The sequence below is a fragment of the Anopheles cruzii genome, chromosome 2 (assembly GCF_943734635.1).
Source record: "Anopheles cruzii chromosome 2, idAnoCruzAS_RS32_06, whole genome shotgun sequence".
In the NCBI taxonomy this organism is placed as follows: Eukaryota; Metazoa; Arthropoda; class Insecta; order Diptera; family Culicidae; genus Anopheles; species Anopheles cruzii.
The window spans coordinates 2,402,464-2,422,413 of record NC_069144.1 but is presented as its reverse complement, the minus strand read 5'-3'; the positions used below and the strand labels follow the sequence as shown (position 1 = coordinate 2,422,413).

General features: G+C 49.5%; 8 protein-coding genes and 1 long non-coding RNA gene across 10 annotated transcripts; 5 read left to right on the top strand and 4 right to left on the bottom strand.

Moving 5' to 3' along the window:
* Positions 1-171: 171 nt before the first annotated feature.
* Positions 172-1,379, top strand: LOC128269404 (gastrula zinc finger protein XlCGF7.1-like). The gene is made up of 3 exons (XM_053006860.1): positions 172-292; positions 355-1,145; positions 1,217-1,379. Exons 1-3 carry the CDS (start codon positions 266-268, stop codon positions 1,377-1,379), a joined length of 981 nt encoding a protein of 326 aa, XP_052862820.1. The 5' UTR covers positions 172-265.
* Positions 1,380-1,752: 373 nt separating this feature from the next.
* Positions 1,753-3,281, top strand: LOC128269401 (zinc finger protein 888-like). Its single transcript, XM_053006853.1, has 3 exons — positions 1,753-1,910; positions 1,999-2,942; positions 3,012-3,281. The coding sequence occupies exons 1-3, from the start codon at positions 1,773-1,775 to the stop codon at positions 3,157-3,159; spliced, it is 1,230 nt and encodes a 409-aa protein (XP_052862813.1). The 5' UTR covers positions 1,753-1,772; the 3' UTR covers positions 3,160-3,281.
* Positions 3,282-5,961: 2,680 nt separating this feature from the next.
* Positions 5,962-8,706, bottom strand: LOC128278103 (sphingolipid delta(4)-desaturase DES1-like). Its single transcript, XM_053016767.1, has 2 exons — positions 7,676-8,706; positions 5,962-6,781 (listed from the first exon to the last, which is right to left on the bottom strand). Exon 1 carries the CDS (start codon positions 8,659-8,661, stop codon positions 7,696-7,698), a length of 966 nt encoding a protein of 321 aa, XP_052872727.1. The 5' UTR covers positions 8,662-8,706; the 3' UTR covers positions 5,962-6,781; positions 7,676-7,695.
* A 310-nt stretch (positions 8,707-9,016) lies between these two features.
* LOC128269398 (alcohol dehydrogenase [acceptor]-like) lies at positions 9,017-10,798 on the top strand. Its single transcript, XM_053006849.1, has 2 exons — positions 9,017-9,374; positions 9,432-10,798. The coding sequence occupies exons 1-2, from the start codon at positions 9,017-9,019 to the stop codon at positions 10,796-10,798; spliced, it is 1,725 nt and encodes a 574-aa protein (XP_052862809.1).
* On the bottom strand, positions 10,744-11,948 carry LOC128278106 (ubiquitin carboxyl-terminal hydrolase). Its single transcript, XM_053016770.1, has 3 exons — positions 11,757-11,948; positions 11,549-11,683; positions 10,744-11,479 (listed from the first exon to the last, which is right to left on the bottom strand). Exons 1-3 carry the CDS (start codon positions 11,790-11,792, stop codon positions 10,976-10,978), a joined length of 675 nt encoding a protein of 224 aa, XP_052872730.1. The 5' UTR covers positions 11,793-11,948; the 3' UTR covers positions 10,744-10,975.
* A 514-nt stretch (positions 11,949-12,462) lies between these two features.
* On the top strand, positions 12,463-13,405 carry LOC128278108 (uncharacterized). Its single transcript, XR_008269411.1, has 3 exons — positions 12,463-12,800; positions 12,870-12,984; positions 13,058-13,405. It is a non-coding gene; the product is annotated as an uncharacterized LOC128278108 (long non-coding RNA).
* A 2-nt stretch (positions 13,406-13,407) lies between these two features.
* Positions 13,408-14,788, bottom strand: LOC128278101 (sphingolipid delta(4)-desaturase DES1-like). Its single transcript, XM_053016764.1, has one exon. The coding sequence runs from the start codon at positions 14,705-14,707 to the stop codon at positions 13,664-13,666; it is 1,044 nt and encodes a 347-aa protein (XP_052872724.1). The 5' UTR covers positions 14,708-14,788; the 3' UTR covers positions 13,408-13,663.
* Positions 14,789-14,910: 122 nt separating this feature from the next.
* LOC128269392 (zinc finger protein 782-like) lies at positions 14,911-16,340 on the bottom strand. Its single transcript, XM_053006843.1, is given in 4 exon segments — positions 14,911-15,226; positions 15,288-15,439; positions 15,515-16,153; positions 16,215-16,340. Coding segments are annotated over 4 exon segments (1,233 nt in total).
* A 250-nt stretch (positions 16,341-16,590) lies between these two features.
* On the top strand, positions 16,591-19,950 carry LOC128278102 (CCR4-NOT transcription complex subunit 7). 2 transcript variants are annotated; one of them, XM_053016766.1, is made up of 6 exons: positions 16,591-16,736; positions 16,814-16,916; positions 16,976-17,481; positions 17,791-18,582; positions 19,200-19,419; positions 19,601-19,950. In XM_053016766.1, the coding sequence occupies exons 4-6, from the start codon at positions 17,794-17,796 to the stop codon at positions 19,615-19,617; spliced, it is 1,026 nt and encodes a 341-aa protein (XP_052872726.1). In that variant the 5' UTR covers positions 16,591-16,736; positions 16,814-16,916; positions 16,976-17,481; positions 17,791-17,793; the 3' UTR covers positions 19,618-19,950. The 2 variants fall into 2 exon arrangements, with proteins under 2 accessions (XP_052872726.1, XP_052872725.1); XM_053016765.1 differs by having other exon boundaries at positions 19,582-19,950.

Below are 19,950 nucleotides of genomic sequence, written 5' to 3'. Positions count from 1 at the left end.
TTCAAAATCACCTACCTTTGACTCTGTACACCTTGGCTAAGGTTTGTCACAGGACGAGGTTTGTTTTGTTCTCGTAAATTGTTGATATCACCGATTATTTTAAGAAAATATAGAAAGTGCATACGATTCGAGGGAATAATCTGTAGAGATGGATCAAATTTGTCGGCTATGTTTAAATACTGATGCTCAGTTAAACGCTTTAACGGAGACTCACGCACCTAGTCAGGAGGACGTTGAAACCACCAAGCAACTTGATTGTGACGAAATGATCCGTCGCTATCTCTTCACTCAGGTATGGAAAAACAGCAGTAAACGGCACTAGAACCGCCTTTAAAAGAATAGAACCATTTGCAGGATGAACCCTCGGAACGAAATGAAGCGAAACTTGTGTGCGAACCGTGTCGCCTAACGATCAGAACATGGCACCGTTTTTACGAAATGTGCCACAGGAACGCTGAAGTTTATCGGCAATGGGTCCAATCTTCGGAAAGGAGGACAGTTACCTTTGTCGCTGAAAGGGAAATACCCGAAAATGTACTCCGCAAAGCTGGCTCAGACACGGAGGAATGTGTTGCATTGGAAATAGAGTTTAAGGCAGCGGAAGACGACAAAAGCTGCGACGATGAGGTGACGCTCGGCCACACCAACGTTTTGGACGATGAGGAAGAAAGCGATAATTCTGTGGCCGAAAATGGTGCAACGGACCACGTAAGCAGTTCTTCGCCTGGCGCATCCCCGGAACGTATGGGCCTTCGAGAAACGTTGAAGCGGAAGCGAAAGTCTGCCTGCGAAGTTTGTGGCCAATATCGGTCCAACATGGCGGAACACATGAGGGCGCATACAAATGACCGGCGCTTCAAGTGCCCTCATTGTCCCAAGAGCTTCGTCAGTGCGTCCAATCGGCACAGCCACGTAAACATTCACACGCGACAGAAAATGTACAAATGCGATCTTTGCGAAAAAGAGTATCCGACACTGAATGGGCTGAAACAGCACAGGGTTACGCACGAAAAGAAACGTGTGTACCTCTGTCCGATCTGTGGCAAATCTTACTACCAGCAGACCAACTATGCACGCCACCGACGTACCCATTTACAGGAACGCAAGATCCAATGCGACAGCTGTGATAAAGTATTCATGACCAGGTAAGGACCATCGGACGATCCTGCTCGATTGTGAAAACTTTGCTCACCATTCACTGTTTTTTTTATTCTAGGGGCGACTTGCGGAAACATACAATTACGCACCTGAATGTCAAGCCATTCGCTTGCCAAGTCTGCGATCAACGATTTAATCGTAGGGATAATCTAAAAACCCATTTAAAAATACACCTCGCTCACAAGCACGGGAAACGGTCGAAAGAGGAAGAAGCCTTTTAGTACGCGCGGCATTGATCGGTGTAATTGGTGACCAAGTGTGTTCGAATTTAAGGGAGTTGGTGGAGGGAAGTGCAAAGTGGAATGAATGGTACAGAAGAAAATAAAACAAGAAGAGCAGATTTGCACTTTAAACTATTCTGTTTTTTCTGCATTTGCGGACAATTTGTTTGTGAACTTTGCGTTCTCGGCAATTTCGGACGGCAATTTTTTCAAACCACGGCAGATCCAACACCTTTGCATTAAAGTATCTTGTGTGGTCGATGACAGAAGGACGTCATATTGTTTTCGTCAATAAACAACGTATTTTTGTGTATAAACAATTCTTTCTGTGGGAAAGGGTTTTTTAGGTATCAGCAAAGTACCAAAGTTGTAGTGTTCGGACGTGTTCGGACTATGGACCAAACATGCCGGCTGTGTACCGAACCACACCAGCAACACTTGGTACTGATATCCAGCTACAGAGTGTGTTCTCTCCAGACACATTTAACGGCAGATCTAAACGAGCTCATTCAACAATATCTGTCCATAAGTGTAAGAACCTTTACGAGATCGAATGCGCGCATGAAAATGAATCAACACTACCTAAACGTTGGCTTGTACCGCATTTGTGCATCCGCAGAAACCCTCGTTGGCGCCAGACGCGGCCATCTGTCCTGCTTGTCTTCAGGCGATTGCAGCTTGGCATTCGTTCCGCGAGAGGTGCCTCGAAAACGAAAAGAGATTTCAACAGGTTCAAGCGGTTTTGTTCGAAAACGCTACCCTCGGCACATCGGAGCAGTTCAGCTACGTCGAGGATCACCTCGTCAAAGAGGAGAATCCCGTTGAAGATGGTGGTGCCCTTTACAAGATCGAGTTTGTCAGCGATAGCCCACATGACGCGAATGTTTCGGAACGGGAAGAGATTGGAGAGCGATTCCGCGCGGAACGTCTAAGCTGTGAAGATGCTGTAGAAACAATCGATTCGTTTGGCGAAAGCACTGCCGACGGCAGATCGGATTCGGTACGGATCGCCCGCAAGGACATGATGGTTCGCTCGCACATGAAATCTAAACGCGGCGAGCGGCGCACGAGGCCTGGCAGAAAACCAATCTCGAAACGCGGTCGCCAAAAGGTTTCGGAAAAAGAGAAAAGTCTGTCCGGGTTGGTGAAGAACCGTGCGCGGAAAGCGTGCAGCGCGAAACAGCAGCATTCCCCCGCGAAGATATGCCCGATATGCGGGATGACACGCACCGATATGACGGCACACATGCGGTGGCACAACAACGAGCGCCCGTATCAGTGTCCGTTCTGTCCAAAAATCTTTGTAAATAGCTCCAACCTGAGAAACCATGTCAACTTGCACACGCGTGAGAAAATGTACAAGTGCGATCTGTGCGACAAAGAGTTCCCGAGCACCACTGGGCGGAATAAGCACCGGGAAACGCACGCCACCGAGCGGATGTACATGTGCCCCGTTTGTGAGAAATCGTTCAAGTATCAAGCGTCCTTGTCCCGCCATAAGCTGATTCATTTTGAGGAGCCCAAAATAAAGTGCAAGGATTGTGATATGGTCTTTCTAACAAAGTAAGTACAAATGGTACCGAATGGCATGTGCTAAAAGTTGGCGCCTCATAATCGATTGTTCTTCCGCAGGGCACGGCTTAGAAAGCACGCCTTCGTACATCTGGACGTGAAACCATTCGTGTGTGATGTATGCGATAGACCATTCAATAGGAAGGACAACCTCAAAACTCACCTGAAAACACACGAAAAAAGCGTCCCGAATGGCACCGAAGCATAACGAACCAAATCGGCGTTGAAAAGTGATCTAAATATAATATTACGAGATAAATGTAATGTAATAAGAGATTAGCCAAACCACAGTTATATTTTAAACTAAAAATGGACGAAATTGGTCCTTCTGGTCCCTACATACGGGCGATCATAATAGGGCAATAAAAGGGCCTATTACAACAGGTTGCCTCGCACTTCTTCGCAAAAGTATGTCTTCTTCGAGACTTCCTGTCGCCGCCGGAGGAGCTGGTCCGGTCCATCGCTAAAATTGACCGGGTCTTCAATGTTTTTCTCAACATTTTTTAAACTTTTTCATGACACCCTTGCTGCGTTCTCCGACGGTTCGACTTTTTATTTAACATGCTTCTTCAAGTGCTTCCGGAGGTTAACTTTCCGGTTGAACAACGTGTTGCAGATGCCGCAACTGAACGGTTTTACGTCCAAGTGCACCAAAGCCTTTCCCTGCAAAAGAGAAGCGAAGCGAACGTTTCGTAACAATGGCGAAGGAAAGAAAGATATCCGTGCCCTTACTTCGCAGTTCCTTAAATCCCTTCTCGCAGTCCGGGCACTTGACCTGGGCCTGCTCGGAATGGAGGCGTTTTGTGTCTCGTCAGTAAGTTATGGCGCGATTGAATCCACGGACAATCAGTTTAGTTGGCTCGGTGTCATCCGTTTGCTCCTTAGCGTAAACTTTTATTAACACGTACTTGACGTATTACGTAGGTTAACGTATTTCAATATTTGAAATCTGCCCAAACGTGGTAATGGCGACTGAAATCTATTTTATGAATTCTTCTTCCTTAACATTACCCTTAACCTCACTCGGTTGCTGAAGTTGGATGCTTTCTTCTACTGGCACGAGAGTCTCCTGTTGGGTTGCAGAAGATTGCTGGGATTCCAGTGTGCCTGAGGAGCTAGCTACCACCCCATCCACAAACGAGGGCACCTTAGAGACTTTCTCCATCAGCGAAGATGGAGGGTTTTTTGGCGCTTCGTACTCCATGGCCTGTAGACAAGAAATTGTAAGATTAAGAGAACTTTTAATTTAAAAAATATGTTTACCTCGTCGCTGGCCTCGCTTTCGTCTGTCGACTTGAATTCGGCCAATGTGTAGACAATGATGCCAGGTAAGTTAGTAGAATCCGGGTCCTCACTAGAATCCTCGTCCGATGCACTTGGATCGGCTGCAAAGGATATCAACCGCTGGCTCCGAAATTGTTCTTCGTTAACAAGGCACCTTTCGCGAAACAAATGCCACTCCACGATCGCCTTCAGACATTTGGGGCAGATGGATGCTTCTGATGATAATGAACTTTGCTGTGGAAATATGGTTTCAGGTAATTGAAGGGAAACAAACTTAAAGCTACGGACAGATTGATTCATTCTTTTGCGATGCCAGTGACTTACGTCTATTGAAAGGTACTGTTCCATGAGTTCGCTCAGTTTTACTGGTTTCTTGTTTTGCACAGAATAAGAACCTATCTGTACCAAACTTTCGTCTGTTTCGGCACAGAGACGGCATACAGATACACTCTCCATCGTTTTAGCAGGATTGCTTTTTTCCGTTCCTGGGTTTAGTAAATCACCTTTCTCCGTATCCGTGTTCCGAGCAGAACTACTATCCAAAGGCTTTACCAGGAACGACTTTACCGGAAACGAAACGAGGAACGAATCATTTACCAGGAACGACTTGACTTTGACATTTGGATGATGCTTCTAGTTACCTTGTGTAAAATTGTTGATGTCACTGTCACCTTTGTTTGTTTACATTTCAGATCGCACAGATTGGGTTTGCTTGGGATTTTTCCGGCAAGTAGATTTATCACAAAAAGAATGATTAAAAGTGAAAGAGAAAGTCCTGTTGAGTTCGTTTTAGTGGACGAACATCAGCACCAAAAATCAGGCACCGTGACAAACATACAGATCGACCCATTATGGAGGGTTTTCTCCGATGTAGACAGTGAAGATGAACCCGACGATAATGGATCCGCTACTGAGACCTTTTCGTTGCGCCCACTTTCTGCTGATGCACTTCCACACAGCGGATCCCAGAATGCGGTTATGGTGGAGGAATTTCTTGATACGGATTCGGTCTCAGCCAGCGAATCGGAGAGAACGAAACCGTGCCAAAGCGTAGGAAAAAGAAGCCGCACCAAAGCCCGGTGCGATGTTTGCGGTAAATTCGTACTAAACATGGCCGAGCACGTGCGAATGCACCACGGCATACGAGTACAAAAGTGTCCCTACTGCGCGCAGACCTTTGTGCACCGATCCAATCTCTATGTCCACATGAATATCCACACACGCGAGCGCTCTTACATTTGCGGCGAGTGTAACAATGAGTTTAACAGTATACACGGGCTAAAGCAACACGTGCTGATGCACCGCGAAAAACAGTTCGAGTGTCGCCTGTGTGGTAATAAGTATTCCCGCAAGTCCTACCTACGGATCCATCGTCAAAGGGTCCACGAGGAGCACCCCAAGTTCAGCTGCACTGTCTGTGATAGAAGCTTCGCCAGTGTGTACGTTTCTGACCCACTCCTCCGGTTCAAATGAAGCATAAAAATACGTTTCTAAACGTTTCAGGGCGATGCGCGACAAACACACCAAAATACACAACACTGCCGGCCAGTACTGTTGCGTAGTGTGCCAACGAGTCTATACGATGAAGAAAAATCTAATACGCCACATGCGAGTGCACCCGGCGCAAGACGCATTGACGCACGGCCGTGCCGAAGTGGCAGACTGATTTAGGAAAATATATCGGCGAAAAACAACAGGACAAGCAGACTTTGTGGTTTTTATTCAATCCATTTTGACATCCAACACGGGCCTGCGGCCACCGGTAGCCGTTCTCCTTCGTAAGCAACCGTTGTAAATTTAGTATATTTTTGTTTAGGTATACCTCAGCTCGGTATATTCAGAGTTCGGTTGGAAAATCCACTAGTTCTTCGTACACAACAATCAATCCACACAAACACGACACGTACATGTAAAGCGCATTACAAAACAAGTCACACGGTTTTCCGGTGCTTCCCTGTATAGCTAACAGTTTTAGTATTCATTATCCTATCCTAATCAGTGTGACGCGGGTGCTCGTGCTGCAGTTACAGACCGTGGAGCAACCCGGGCGTTGAACCAACCGTGGCTGAAGTTACTCTAGCAGAAGTCGTATTATCTTCCTTGCTTGCTGAATGCGAGTGCGCAGAGCTTTTGAGGTAACGGTTGGTGCAAATCATAAAACGATACATTCTTTAGCCTCGCACACAGTCCACCGGGTGTCGAGAATGCTTCCCAGGCCACGCTGACACGTCTCCTGAGCCAAATAAACAGTGCAAATCAATTACCAAACATGCCCTTAGCTTTGCTGCCTCATGCTTGAATAATCGCAAGGCTTGTTCGTTAAACTAAAATCAAACACTTGAGCTTCTCAAGTGCACCGTGCTCTCCGCCACGCAACGTGTTATCGTAATATCTTCTCAACAATACTTGTATGCATCCCGCTGCAGTCGTCAAACTTCACGCCCAATTGTGTGCTGATTTTTTTCGCCAAGACCTTTAACACCCCTAAGACCGTTTCATCTTTGTTTTATGAATATTACCGCCCTAGCGTAGGATGTTCGTCACACCTGCAAAAGGCAGAAAAAAAATTAAATAAATATAAATTGCATACTGTGCCCCATCAAACCCTTATCAGACCTCGAGCTATCGCGCTGTAGGCTTTTATAATTGGTTAAACGGAAAAAAGATAAAATTCCCTCTTTCTCGGAAGTGTGCAAACATTCAATGGCGCGCATGTGACTGTGTCATATGTAATATCGGCGTACAAGATCTGTGATTTCTATTGACATGCAGCAGGGACAATCGTGCAGTGGTGCAACTTTGTTGACCACCCTTTACCGGGCAGCGGCACGGATGACTCATGCCCTCAAACAGAACGGGCTACATTAATGAATTATTTTACAAAAAAAGATCGCAGTATGCGCTGTTTTAAAATTTTGTTTGCACCAAACGGCACAAGAAGCCCGATTGAACCGATGATGTTCGTTACCACGACAACCACAGACGTGTCTAGACGCTGATGGGTTAATAAGTGCCTGCCCAAAGGCATCGCAATCAATTAGTATGCAAAGCGCATGAAGCGGGTACTGCTGAAAACTGTCACACGAGTGAGTCACATGTCTCACCGGCCTAGGCGCGTTTCTGTTTGGACAGCGCGTAGCGATAACTCGCATACGTCGCCGCCCTTGCCAACCACCCTAGCCACGTTGATAAGCGTATCAAATTTTTTATACATCTTCCCTTATCTATCCGAAATGCCCGGCGGATTTGGCAGGCGCCTGCTCCATGGGCACCGTATTGTCTGCAGAATAGTGCCATTGAGTCAATAAAGCACAGGTGGCGGCACTTTTTCACAGTGCGATAACAGATAATGGGCTTCCGAACACTGATTGGAGTGCGGCACTCGGGCGCTGATCGATTGCTTGCACATCGATTAACCGGTTTGGCCGTGGGATGCTTACCTGAGTGGGTAATATAATGCTTAGGAGTCCAGTCCACGGGCCTTACGCTTGATCCTAGCGTACGGCCCAATGGACGGATCGGTGATGAAATCGTAAAGCACACGCGTCCAGGAGGTATGCTGCGGGATGGTGTCGTAAAACTCCGGAGCGATCCGCTTCACCTCCGGCAGCAGACGTCCGGGTACGGCCGGAAAATCGTGGTGCTCGTTGTGGTACCCGACGTTAAACGTGATCCAGTTGAGCGGCCCATAGTAGGAGTACGTTTCGAAGCCCTTCGCAAACATGTAGTGCTCCGAGATGAAGTGACCGGCCACGGGGTGGAGGCCCATCGCCAGCAGAGACCCCACGATCAGATACACCATTACCTTCCACCCGAAGCAGTAAACAATCACCGTGTTGAAGGCGAGCTGAATGACACCGTTGACCAGTTCGAGCCTTTGCGGCGGCTTGGGGTTCACGATGAGTGGCCGGAAGATGTAGAACAACGGTTGCAGACAGACCCAGAACAGTTTGCCGAGCGTGGTACAGAAAAGCTGCGCCTCAAGGTACGTTGGCAGATCCGTATCAATCACCTCGTCGCCCTGATAGCGATGGTGCTCCAGATGGTACTTTTTGAATGACACCGACATCGGTAGGCCGATCGGGAGATTGCAGAAGAAGCCAAACAACCGATTGGCCAGTGGTCGGGCATGTCCAAACGCCAGGTTATGTGCGATCTCGTGACAGGCGAGCATTAGCGAGTGATTGATCACGCCGCCGAAACAGTAGGCCGTGAGAAATATTATTTTCCACGGCTGGTCCTTCATCACAAACAGCATGGCCAGCTGCATTAGGACCATGGCACTCGCTACCCACTTGAACTGCGGATCGTAACCGAACAGCTTCTTAATCTGTGGGTACTTCTCCAGAATCAGCTTCCGCCGGCTAGCGTGCGGCTCCTCCGTATACGTCCACTCGAAGTCCGTCCGGGAAACGTGTTGTCCCATGGTTCTGCCGGTCCTAGAAGGTTCTGCGAAAAATCAACCTTTCTACCGCGTATAGGCCTGTAAAGAGAGGGATGGGAAGATTTAACAAAAATGCCGTATAAACTGTCCAAAGCAACGCACCCGTTAATTACAGAGGGCCAAAAAGTTTGTGCCGGGCGCAGATTCTTTTATTCGTCGCCGATTTCTGCAACCGCGACCTACACATCCGACCGTTCAAGCGATCATTTGCCGAATGTCAGAAACATCCCGTTGTGCTCGAAATCAGGTGGTTTGTCGAGCAGTTCCGCTTTCGGGCAGTTTCGACGGATGACAGTTGATTGTTTATTTTGAAATCAACGCTCCGTTATCGAACGAAATGGTCTGTTTTTACTATTTCGCGGTGGTTTTCTACACCGTTGGTGTGCTGGTTGCATCGGCATTTCTTAACCTTTACTACACCGCATCGTTCCTGGCCAATGTCCGCGTGGTACCGGCTAAACCGGTGTACGATTATATCGTAGTTGGTTCCGGCACCGCAGGATCGTTCATTGCCTCGAGAATCCCTTCCGATAATGTACTCGTTCTGGAGGCTGGCTCGGCAAGACCTTCGCTGATGGACATTCCACTGTTTCTGCCCTTGTTCCAAGGTACGCAGTACGATTGGCAGTATGAAACCGAGCCTCAGATGGGTTCTTGTTGGGCGATGAACGGAAATCGAAGCCGCTGGCCGATGGGTAAGAGCTTAAAACGCGTGAGACGTGAACGCTTGACTGAGTGGTTTCTTCTTTTAGGAAAAGTCTTCGGGGGAACACAGATGCTGAACAATATGATTCACTATCAAGCTCAGCGACCGGATTTCGCTGCGTGGTTCGAGACACCCAGCGAGGTGGATGAATTTATGCAATATTTCGATCGTGGCCAAGCCGAAGAACACGTTGAACAGGGATTCTACACGCCACTTGGAGAAGTTTTCATTAACGCCGCAAGGGAACTCGGTTTTGACGAACAGTCATTCTTTCGTCCCTTTGTAACGACCAAGTATGGTAGGCGGTGGACAACCAGTCACAGTTACGAGGCCACGCAACGGCATGGTCACGAGCTGATAGCAAACGCACTGGTGGAAAGAGTTATACTCGAAGAGGGTCAAGCCAGGCGCTTGATCTTTTCGAAAGGGGACGAAAAATTTGAGGTTCAAGCAGAGAAAGCCATCGTCCTGACCGCCGGAACTGTGGGTAGCACGAAAATTTTGCTTCAAAGTGGCATCGGGCCGAAGAAAGAATTGGCCGCACACGGGATAGCGTGCGCTGCTGATTTACCAATGGTGGGAAAAAATTTACAAGACCACATCGGGACCGGATCCGAGTTGGTGCTGTTGGGGCGACACTTAAATCTACGACCCGTTGACATTGCGCATCCGGGAAACGTGTGGAAATATTGGACGAGAAGGCACCGGCGATCGTCTCTTGCGTTCGGGGGCTGTGATGCCGTGGGTTACGTGTCGCTAGGCAGTAACTTCACCAGCGATATTCAGTTTATGGTCCTTCCGGCGGGAGTCAGTTCCGATGCTGGGGTCCATTTGAGAAAAATTGTCAATCTGAAAGACGATGTTTGGGAGAACTACTATCGGCCGTTAGCGAAGGATGGTCAGCCGGTGGCGACCGTTCTTCCGATACTGCTTCACCCGGAAAGTGTTGGAGAAGTTGTACTCAAAAGCGCCAACGTGCAGGATCCTCCGATTATAAATCCAAACTACCTGAGTTCCCTGCGTGATTTGAATGTCCTCATCAAAGGGATTCGTATGCTTCAAAAGATAACGCAACAGCGATCGGCGAGTGCGATGGGCCTGGAGCTGAATCCGAAACCGTTTCCCGGTTGCACGAACCATGAGCCCGATAGTGATGCGTACTGGGAGTGCTATGTACGTTCCGTTACGCACACCATCTACCATCCTGTCGGAACCTGCCGGATGGGAACGACCGTAGCCAACTCTGTTGTTTCGTCTCGAAATCTAGCTGTCCACGGCGTTCGAAACCTGTACGTGGCGGACGCATCTGTTATGCCGAGCCTCCCGAGTGGTAATCCGAATTCGGTAGTTATGGCGATAGCAAATCATTTTATTCAATCGAATTTTATTCGTAAAGCCAAAGGGGCAGTATAATAAACGCTTGTGTCGCTTTGGTCGAACCGGAGCACATCAAGCCGAAAAACCTGTCGAGCGTTAGGGACTAATATGCGTCCTTTATTTAAGCTAGCCACACGTATGCAAAAGCGCTCTCAGCTGAGTAATAATTGATTTCAGATTTCATCCATCGATCCAAGTACCTTCCGTTCGTATCTATTGCGTTGGTGCGAGCCCGAGCAGCGTGAAGCGCACCTCGGTCGGATCTTGAGCAATGTATTTCTGGCACACCTTCACCGCGTCCTTTAGCATCTTCTCGGCGGTCGTATCGCCGTGAACGATGGGAGCGTTCTTTGAACCGTTTAACTCGTACAACTTCCCAGCCACGTGGACAAATGCGACGAAATGGTGAAAAACTGGATCGTTCAACCCGGGCGTTGCTGTTTGGCCCTCTTGGGCATTTTCCTCATGCGCCTTTACGAACTCTACGTTTTTGGTCAACAGTCGGCCACGCTCCTCGGGCGACAAATTCTTTGCATCGTTGTAATAGTTCTTCAGCACACTGCCTTCTTCGATCTCGATGTCCGGGTTGTTCAGCAGCGCGTGGATCAAAGCAATCGTACCGCACGCGTTGTGGATGTACTGGCGAGTGAAAAAGAGTCCCTCCGGCAATGAGCCGGTACTTTTCGCTTCATCAGTTACTTCCTTTTCTTTATCGGCCTAATTGAATAACAGAGCAAAGGGTAGCTTAATTATATGCCACACGGCCCTCTTTCCGCTCCTACCTACCGAACAGGGGTACAGGAAGATTAAAGACTTCACCGGCTTCGGGACCATATCGAGAAGCTCATCGTCCATGCCGAAAATGTCGACGATGCTCCACAGCGGGGATACTCCCAGCTTTCCCATGTAGCTGGAAAGCACCTTTCGGATAGCGAACCGGGAACCGGTGTTACTCATCATAATTTATGCGTAAATGCGACGGACAAAAACTTACTTCGGGGTTAGATTCCAACGGCAGCCAAGAATCCATTTCACGCGACTATTACTGCGTACTGAGATCGAACCGAGTGATTGCGATATGCTGGTTCGCTGGTGGCGTGATTCCGGTGCGTTAATTTAATTTACCAACTTATGCGACCGAAGGAAACCAAACAAAAATGTCTTGTCTAGCCGGTCTTTTGTTCGCCGCTTATGTGCAATTTGCAACAGGAGATAAACGCTTGCTTCGATGGCGGCGTTGCTAAAACTTGCATTGTTGACATCTGCGCTGTCGGACAAGCGTTTCCCCGAAAGCTCACGGTTGAAGCTTGGTTTGAATCAATTCAAATCGTGCGTTACACAGGCTTTCACCGAACGCAAAAAGGGTAATTTCACCATCGAAAATATGGAACCCCAAAAAAAGCAGTAATATTTTTAGGTACCCAATATTTCGAAAGAAAAAAAAGACAGTCGTGTTAGTTACGCTATTTATAACCCAAGAACGGCGGAATCGATTTGGCTGATAATTGGTGTGAAGGTAGCTTAGAACCAGGAGACGAATATAGAATATAATGAGACGCGAATATTATTCAATATTCCTGCGATCTTTTAAAACAAAATGCAAAAGAGGAGTAAGTGAAAAAGTAAGGTTAAAAAATTGACAGTTATAAAAATGACAGCTAAATGTCATTTTGTCTATTGTTGATGTTGGTTGAAAAATATAAATTTTCTCAACAATCGTTAGTAATTTATATTTCCTTGTGATCATAATCAAAAATGCCGCGACCAAGACGGTCGAATCTTTCCGCACAAAGCCGTGGTGCAAGAAGGCAGCGAAAGATTGTGGCTAAAATGACTGAAGAAGAAAAAGCAATTAAACGTGAAAGGGATCGCGTTCAAAGGGCTCGATATCGCGCTTCTCTATCAAAAGAGCAGAAAGAGGCAACGCGAAATCGTCGACCGATAAAGAAAGATCGACGCACAAAAAGAGATCTATCAAGTGCTGATTTGAATCGATCAGTACCTCACAGCAGACCAGAGGACTCCGAGTGAGTTGCCGGTAAACAACAATACGATAAATAGTATAGTAATAACGGTAATCTGTATTACGGCACATTTCTTTCCGCAGAATCCTTCCTATATGTCGAATGTGCCTGTCGACTGATTCAACGTTAGAACCGCTGACTTCCGACGAATTGGGTGATTATCTTTATCAAAAAATCTTCGACTGCACAGGCGTTCAGGTAGCTCTCTTTAGAAGAAACTCTCGGTTACGGACAGGATAATAATGGAAGTGTTCTCCTCATCTCTTTACAGTTGCTGCCATCAGAGCGATGTCCTTCGTATTTGTGTAGCACCTGTAAATCGCGTCTGGATGCCCTTTTTATGTTCCGCTGGCGCTGCAAAAGGAACGTTGAGATGGTTAACCGATTTTTAGAGTATCAAATTGATTTGATCAAATCCGAAACAAATGCAGATTGGCCTGACGATTAGCGACGGTGTTGGATCAGTAGAAGAGCAAAAGTAGCCATCCGATGTTATTTTGCAGAAACGTACCCTTAAAATAAGATTCACTGGCCTCCAACCGTCAGATGGGAATGGCTCATATAAAGGTTAAATAAGTTAACCGACAACAGATTTTAATATTCGCCCATGATAGATAAACCGCAGGCTGTTTTATTTACTCGCACTCGTTTCCAGCAAAACGCACAGTCCTATCGATCACGTTCCGAGCTTCGAAGTGTCTTGATCACGTATTCCAACGGCCCCCTACGCGTGTGACCGTTATTACCTAACGAAGGGGGTCTTATGGGACCTGTTTTTTTATCACGTAGCCAACGGTTATCAGAAAATCGTCTCCCTCCTATCAATTACGCACCGCGACAAGCGCGCAACGATAAGGCCCCGGTGCTGTGCCGAGCTCTATCTTTTTCGCTGCTCACCCCCTTCGGCCGCTTTCAATGAATCACTTATCAGATCGACCGATTTCGTTTCCATCGCCTTCGGTTTTCGGTCCAGACTTTTGCGCTTGATGCGGGCATAGGGTCCCACGGCCGGGTCGGTGATAAAGTCGTACAGCACCCGCACCCAGGACGTGTGTTGCGGCATCGTTTCGTAGTACTCCGGGGCAATTTTCTTCAACTCCGGCAACCGGCTGCCGGGGATGGCCGGGAAATCGTGGTGCTCGTTGTGGTACCCGACATTGAACGTGATCCAGTTGAGCGGTCCGTAGTAGGAGTACGTTTCGAAGCCCTTCGCAAACATGTAGTGTTCGGCGATAAAGTGACCGGCCACCGGGTGGAAGCCCATGGCCAGGACGGAGCCGATCAGTAGGTAGGCAAGCATGCGCCAACCGAAAACCAGCACCACCAACGAATTGAACGTGAGCTGCACGATGGTGTTGATGATTTCCAGCCGCGTTGGAGGCAGTGGGTTCACAAACAGTGGCCGCAGGGCGTAGAAAAAGGGCTGCAGACACACCCAGATGAACTTGCCGAACGTGGTGCAGAACAGCTGCGCCTCCAGCAGCGTCGGTACGTCCGGATCGAGGTCATCGTCGGACAGGTGGCGGTGGTGCAGGTTGTGGTACTTTTTGAACGACACCGACATGGGCACCCCGATCGGCAGATTGCACCACATGCCAAAGTACCGGTTGGCCTTCGGTTTCCCGTACCCGAACGCCATGTTGTGCGATATTTCGTGGTTCGCCAGCATCAGCGAATGATTGATCACACCGCCGAAACAGTATGCCACCAGCACGATCATTGGCCACGATTGGTTTTGCATCACGTACAGCATCACAATCTGGGTCAGCACCATGGCCGAAACGATGTACTTAAACCGTGGATCGGGCCCGAACAGCTTCTTGATGTGCGGATACTTTTTCACCATCTCCTGCCGACGGCGCGTATGCGGCTGGTCATCGTACACCCACTCGAAATCCGTCCGTGAGACGTGCTGTCCCATCTTGCAAAAGGGTCTAGGGTCCCACCGCGCACTGCTCTACCGGATATCCTGCCTGCTGCTCGAAGTGTTCACCGCGCGTTTGCTAACCTCGCACTGGCGCTGATAAAAGCCCAACGGGGCAGCAAATAGGCATCGATAGGAAAAGGGAGCCCTCTTAACAGATAACAGCGGGTTTTTGTACTACGAGGGCTTATCTTTTCCTATCACTCGATAGCACTTCGATAGCTGCTTTTCGACAGAGTGTGTGCCGTTTGCAGAAATGAATCATTCGCTGCCCCCAAATTCAGCTTCCGGAGGGTCTCTCCAGCTTACATTTCGGCGTGCGCTTTTTTGTAGTGCTCTTTGAGCACACTTTTGTATCGATACACCTTCGGGCAGAGGGTGCAAGGGAACACGGTTCCGGTGTGCGTTATTTCGTGTGTTTTCCGTGCGTACGACGACTTGAACCACTTGGGACAGTGGCTGCAAGCGTACGGTCTATCGTTGGAATGTACCATCAGGTGGTTTCTGAGTATTTTCCTATTGAAAAGGCGATGGTAAGGTAAACGAAGGGGTCTGTTGCATCGGGAAAATCACTTACTTAGCTTTAAACCTTTTGCCGCAAAACGTGCACTCGAAGTTCGTGTGCTTCGAGTGTGCCCGGTTCATGTGGTCCCGGTAGTTCGATGGATGCCGGAACTGTTTGAGGCACACTTGGCACACGTGCGGCCTGCCCGCGTTGTGGTGGGTTCTCTGAAAAGGGTCCAAACCAGCTCGTATAAAAAGAGAAGTTCCATTGTTGCGGTGTGTGCCAGCGCCATACCATACCATGTGCGATTGGTACGAGTTTTTGGTGGTGAATCCGAGGTCACACTTTTGGCACGATTTGATTATCCTTTTCTCGTGCACTGTGTGGACATGGCTCGAAAGGTTTCCCTTGGTAGTCATTTGTTTCGGGCAATGAGGGCAAGGGAACAAGGTTTGCTGCGTGTGGGCTCGGGTATGGCCGCGTATATCGCACACCATTGCTCCGCATATGTTGCAAAGTCGCTTCGGTCGAGATCCGGACAGAGTGTTCGATGGTCGTTCGGGCGTCTTTTCGCTCCCCTTTTCGAAGGCAGCGTCAGTACCTTGACACTCGTTGGGAGATTCTTTACTTTCAGTTCCTTCGGTTAGCTCATCGCACTTAAAATCGGTGGCCTCGAATGCGGTTTCTGCAAGATCGCCAGGATCACCTATGTTTGGCAGAACAAATTCTACCATCATCTGAAACGACTTAAGTTTGGAGCCCTCCGTCAGCGGTTCAGTCGGAGATTCGGATCCCAGTTGCTCATTTGCTGCATCCGCGAATAGCTGCCGGAACAGTGTGTTATTATCCTGGCATGACCGGCGGAAGGACAGTGTGTTTTCCACAGTCTTGGTACACTGCAAACAGATACTGTAGAACAGGCATTCGTCCTCGGGCACCTGAAAACCACTAAAGGTAAGAGTGGGCCGATACTTTTAATGGTTCCCCGTGGCAACTTACTTGAATACCCGCTATCCGTTCGAGATCCTGTACGGAGAATGAAGATTTAGCGACCGTGGCTAAAGACAATAATCGATTGCTGTCCTGGCACAGACAGAGGCGACAAAATGTGAGCATTTCCTGCATTTTAGTCTTTCGATTCAAAAATTTTAGGTTCCAATGTGGAAAATTTGTTTGAAATGTGGAAAATTTGTTTTGTTTTCCGACACCCGTTTTGACAGTTGACAGACGTGCTTTTGACAGCGCGAGAGTGAGCGAGTAGACGCTCTCAGTGAGTGAGCGAGAGCGAGTGAGATAGCAAGCGTTTTTTGGCCAGCGTTTTTTTGCGGCAAGCGTTAGCGTTTTGTCATTGTCGCTGTCGCAGTAAAAAAAAGTCCCTCGGTGAAAAGAAAACATTTCCCCGCGAGTGTTTTCCGTGTCCGCCAGAGATTGTTTCCGCCCCGGATCCGGTTCGGTTTTCACTCGGAGGCAAAGCGGTGCCCAGACATTCTTCGCAGGAGGACATTTGCATTGGCGGCGGCGGTACGCGCATTGTTTGGCATTTTCGGTTCCGCCGCTTGGCCTTGTTGCGATTTCCTAACCGTGTTTACCCTTTCCAGCCGTAATCCTGCGGTTAGAGACTTGCTGGCAAAGGACGAAAACCCATATTTCAGCCCTCGCTTGGAACCCTGGGGCATACGTTTGAAGTTGAGCAGCAACCGGGTTAGTTCTAGAAGGAGCGAAGGCCGAAGAGCAAAACTTGACCAATGAACCTTTTGCAGCGTAAGCAAGTGCAGCAGAGTGCATAGGACAGGGGCTCGTGACGAGGATCGTGGCTGCAGCGACGGCTAGTTCCGTGGAAGGCACCGGAGAGCTACATGAAGATACGAATCAAACGAAGGAGTCCGAAGTAACGATATCCCGGTTGTCCACGGAAGGTACACCGGTGGAGAGTGAACACAGCGAGAACCGTAACGAGGGAACCGGATCGTCGCCTAGCGAGGCAGCACAGAAAGGCCACGGTCGGACCGGCGGCGACGACGACGACGGAGACGGAAACGGAGGCAGCGACGACGACAAGAACAACGAGAGCGAAAGTTTGCCTTCATCGCGGGCACAGGAACAGGCCGTTAGTGACGGAAACCGAACGAGCGGCGAGCCACGGGAGAGCACGGAGCGGGAGCCGGCTTTATCATTTCGAGCCACCAAACCAACGTTCCTTCCTTCCGCCGCTGGACAGTCACACCAACGCAAGTGGCTAACGAAACAGCCGCACACTGAGGCTCAGGTAAGTCGGCTCGCCAGTCGATGGCTGACTCCCGGTGGCCACGGTGTTGCTGTGTGCTGTGTCGAGTTGATTGTTCGTATCTCTCCCGTGCCCGTGCGATAACGGCCCTTTGGGACCCCCTTGGTGATTGTTTTCCTTGTTTGTTGCCGTTTTTTTGTTTTGTTGTGATGAGTAATTTGTGTACCAGCGAGCCGCCGGCCACCGGGCATCATTTGTTGACGGTTCGGTCTATCTTAGCTCAATTCAATCGGAATTCCGTTGTGGTGCGATAGATAATCATACGCTGTGTGCTCACCTTTTTGTCTCCAGGCAATGCCATCGGCAGTTAGTGGCGGCGGAGGTCACGGCGGTGGTGGTGGAGGCGGCGGTGGCAACATGAATACGCAGTCCAACGAGGAGTGCGGTATCCGGGACGTGTGGCGGCACAATCTGGACGAAGAGTTTCGCACGATCCGGCTGATCGTGCAGAAGTACCACTTCGTCGCGATGGATACCGAGTTCCCGGGAGTGGTGGCGCGGCCGGTCGGAGAGTTCCGCTCGTCGGCCGACTACCAGTACCAGTGTTTGCGGTGCAACGTCGATCTGCTGCGCATTATCCAGCTCGGGCTGACGTTCATGGACGACGACGGGCGGACGCCGGCCGGCTTCTCGACGTGGCAGTTCAACTTCAAGTTCAACCTCAGCGAGGACATGTACGCACAGGACTCGATCGATCTGCTGCTCAACTCGGGCATCCAGTTCAAGAAGCACGAAGAGGACGGCATCGATCCGCTGGACTTTGCCGAGCTGCTCATGACGTCCGGCATCGTGCTGATGGACAACATCAAGTGGCTCAGCTTCCACTCGGGGTACGACTTCGCGTACCTGCTGAAGCTGCTGACCGACCAGAACCTGCCCGCCGAGGAGGGCGACTTCTTCGAGCTGCTGCGCATCTACTTTCCCAGCATCTACGACGTCAAGTATCTGATGAAGTCGTGCAAAAATCTCAAGGGCGGCCTGCAGGAGGTGGCCGATCAGCTGGAGCTGCGACGCGTCGGACCGCAGCATCAGGCCGGCTCGGATTCGCTGCTCACCGGCATGGCGTTCTTCAAAATGCGAGAGGTACATACGAACGGGTGCCAGTTCTTGGCGGCCGGTGTGGCGCCGGACTGCGGACTGTCACACTCGAGCCTGAACCGTAGTCGCGATAGCAGCGGTATCGGCAGCTTCGAGTGTGGCTGTGGTGACAGTTTCGAGAAGTCACTGTACCAATCCCTACATCACATCGACACTCGTCTTAAGGCTCACCCGAGGCCGCAAAAGGCGCCTTAGAGAGCCTGTGCCATTGGGCACAGTTGCAGGTCCCAGTTCCACACCAAACAGACCCTTTGATGCACGCACAGGGTTAAAGCATCACTGTGATATGCCTAACGAATAACGTAGTGTTTAACCAGAGTCGTGGATATTTAGTGGCCTTAGCATCGACCCTCCGATCAGGACCCTCCGATTTACACGCGATCGAAGATCACATCACTGTGTGTGTATTCAGGCGCGTTGGCATTGTTTGAAATTATCTTGGAAAAGAACGTTTGGAATAGAGAATGTAAAGCTTCTGAATAGCGATCAAGCATACACAACAAAAAACAGTGTTTTTCCTTAGCCCCGTCGATCGATAATCTGCTGACGCTGACGATCTCTTTCCTTCCTCTTCCTCTCTCTCAATCGGTGCGCGGCGGAAGATGTTCTTTGAGGACAATATCGACAACGCAAAGTACTGCGGTCATCTGTACGGTCTGGGCACACCGTTCGTCGCCAACGGCAGCAGTACGGTGGCCGGTGGAAGCGGTGGCAGCGGCGGTACCGGTGGCACCGGAGGTGGCGGCGGAGTTACGGCCGGAAGCGGAACGGGCAACAGTGGCAACAACACGGCCAGCAACAGCGCAAACAACAACAGTAACAGTACGAATACGCTTTCACTTTCTCTCTCTCTCGACCATCACCGACCACGACACCGACTATCGGACACACGACCGGCCATCCGCTCAGAGTCGGTAGTCGGTAGTGTGCGGCAGATGATATCCGCTTTTAGTTAAGCACTTACCCTGTAAACTGGACGTTTAGATCGGACAATTTCTTGCAGATAAACCGGAGCGATAGAGAGGGCGATGCGGGAACGAGTCGGTCGGCGGTGGAAACGGGAACCTCCCCGCCCGCGGGTGGACGTCGACGGTGATGATGGCGACGGCACATTCTAACCGGAACGGAACGGACCCGCAGCGGCCGACGCAGCCGACGACGAAGGCAGCGAAAAGTGCATATTTTGTGTGTCCCTTGTAACGATTAAGTGGAGAAAATTGAGTTCGGAGTTTAGAAGTTTAAAGTTTATCACAATGACGCGAATGTAAAGTAATTCTATCTGGTAGATGATGGTGGTGTTGTGAAGCCGACGGGCGAGAGAAGAACGAAAAAATAAACAGCCAGAACACCTGG

What these genes read in the sequence shown, in the direction of transcription:
- LOC128269404 (XM_053006860.1), top strand. Translation starts at nt 266, where the DNA reads ATGATCCGTCGCTATCTCTTCACTCAG. An exon ending in GTCGCTATCTCTTCACTCAG is followed by an intron (nt 293 to 354) that starts GTATGGAAAAAC and finishes AACCATTTGCAG; the next exon opens with GATGAACCCTCGGAACGAAA. An exon ending in GATAAAGTATTCATGACCAG is followed by an intron (nt 1,146 to 1,216) that starts GTAAGGACCATC and finishes TTTTTATTCTAG; the next exon opens with GGGCGACTTGCGGAAACATA.
- LOC128269401 (XM_053006853.1), top strand. Translation starts at nt 1,773, where the DNA reads ATGGACCAAACATGCCGGCTGTGTACCGAACCACACCAGCAACACTTG. An exon ending in AACAATATCTGTCCATAAGT is followed by an intron (nt 1,911 to 1,998) that starts GTAAGAACCTTT and finishes GTGCATCCGCAG; the next exon opens with AAACCCTCGTTGGCGCCAGA. An exon ending in GATATGGTCTTTCTAACAAA is followed by an intron (nt 2,943 to 3,011) that starts GTAAGTACAAAT and finishes GTTCTTCCGCAG; the next exon opens with GGCACGGCTTAGAAAGCACG.
- LOC128278103 (XM_053016767.1), bottom strand. Translation starts at nt 8,661, where the DNA reads ATGGGACAACACGTTTCCCGGACGGACTTCGAGTGGACGTATACGGAG.
- LOC128269398 (XM_053006849.1), top strand. Translation starts at nt 9,017, where the DNA reads ATGGTCTGTTTTTACTATTTCGCGGTGGTTTTCTACACCGTTGGTGTG. An exon ending in TCGAAGCCGCTGGCCGATGG is followed by an intron (nt 9,375 to 9,431) that starts GTAAGAGCTTAA and finishes TTCTTCTTTTAG; the next exon opens with GAAAAGTCTTCGGGGGAACA.
- LOC128278106 (XM_053016770.1), bottom strand. Translation starts at nt 11,792, where the DNA reads ATGGATTCTTGGCTGCCGTTGGAATCTAACCCCGAA. An exon ending in CGTTGGAATCTAACCCCGAA is followed by an intron (nt 11,684 to 11,756) that starts GTAAGTTTTTGT and finishes GCTATCCGAAAG; the next exon opens with GTGCTTTCCAGCTACATGGG. An exon ending in TCTTCCTGTACCCCTGTTCG is followed by an intron (nt 11,480 to 11,548) that starts GTAGGTAGGAGC and finishes TTATTCAATTAG; the next exon opens with GCCGATAAAGAAAAGGAAGT.
- LOC128278101 (XM_053016764.1), bottom strand. Translation starts at nt 14,707, where the DNA reads ATGGGACAGCACGTCTCACGGACGGATTTCGAGTGGGTGTACGATGAC.
- LOC128278102 (XM_053016765.1), top strand. Translation starts at nt 17,794, where the DNA reads ATGCCATCGGCAGTTAGTGGCGGCGGAGGTCACGGCGGTGGTGGTGGA. An exon ending in CGTTCTTCAAAATGCGAGAG is followed by an intron (nt 18,583 to 19,199) that starts GTACATACGAAC and finishes GCGCGGCGGAAG; the next exon opens with ATGTTCTTTGAGGACAATAT. An exon ending in CGCAAACAACAACAGTAACA is followed by an intron (nt 19,420 to 19,581) that starts GTACGAATACGC and finishes CTGGACGTTTAG; the next exon opens with ATCGGACAATTTCTTGCAGA.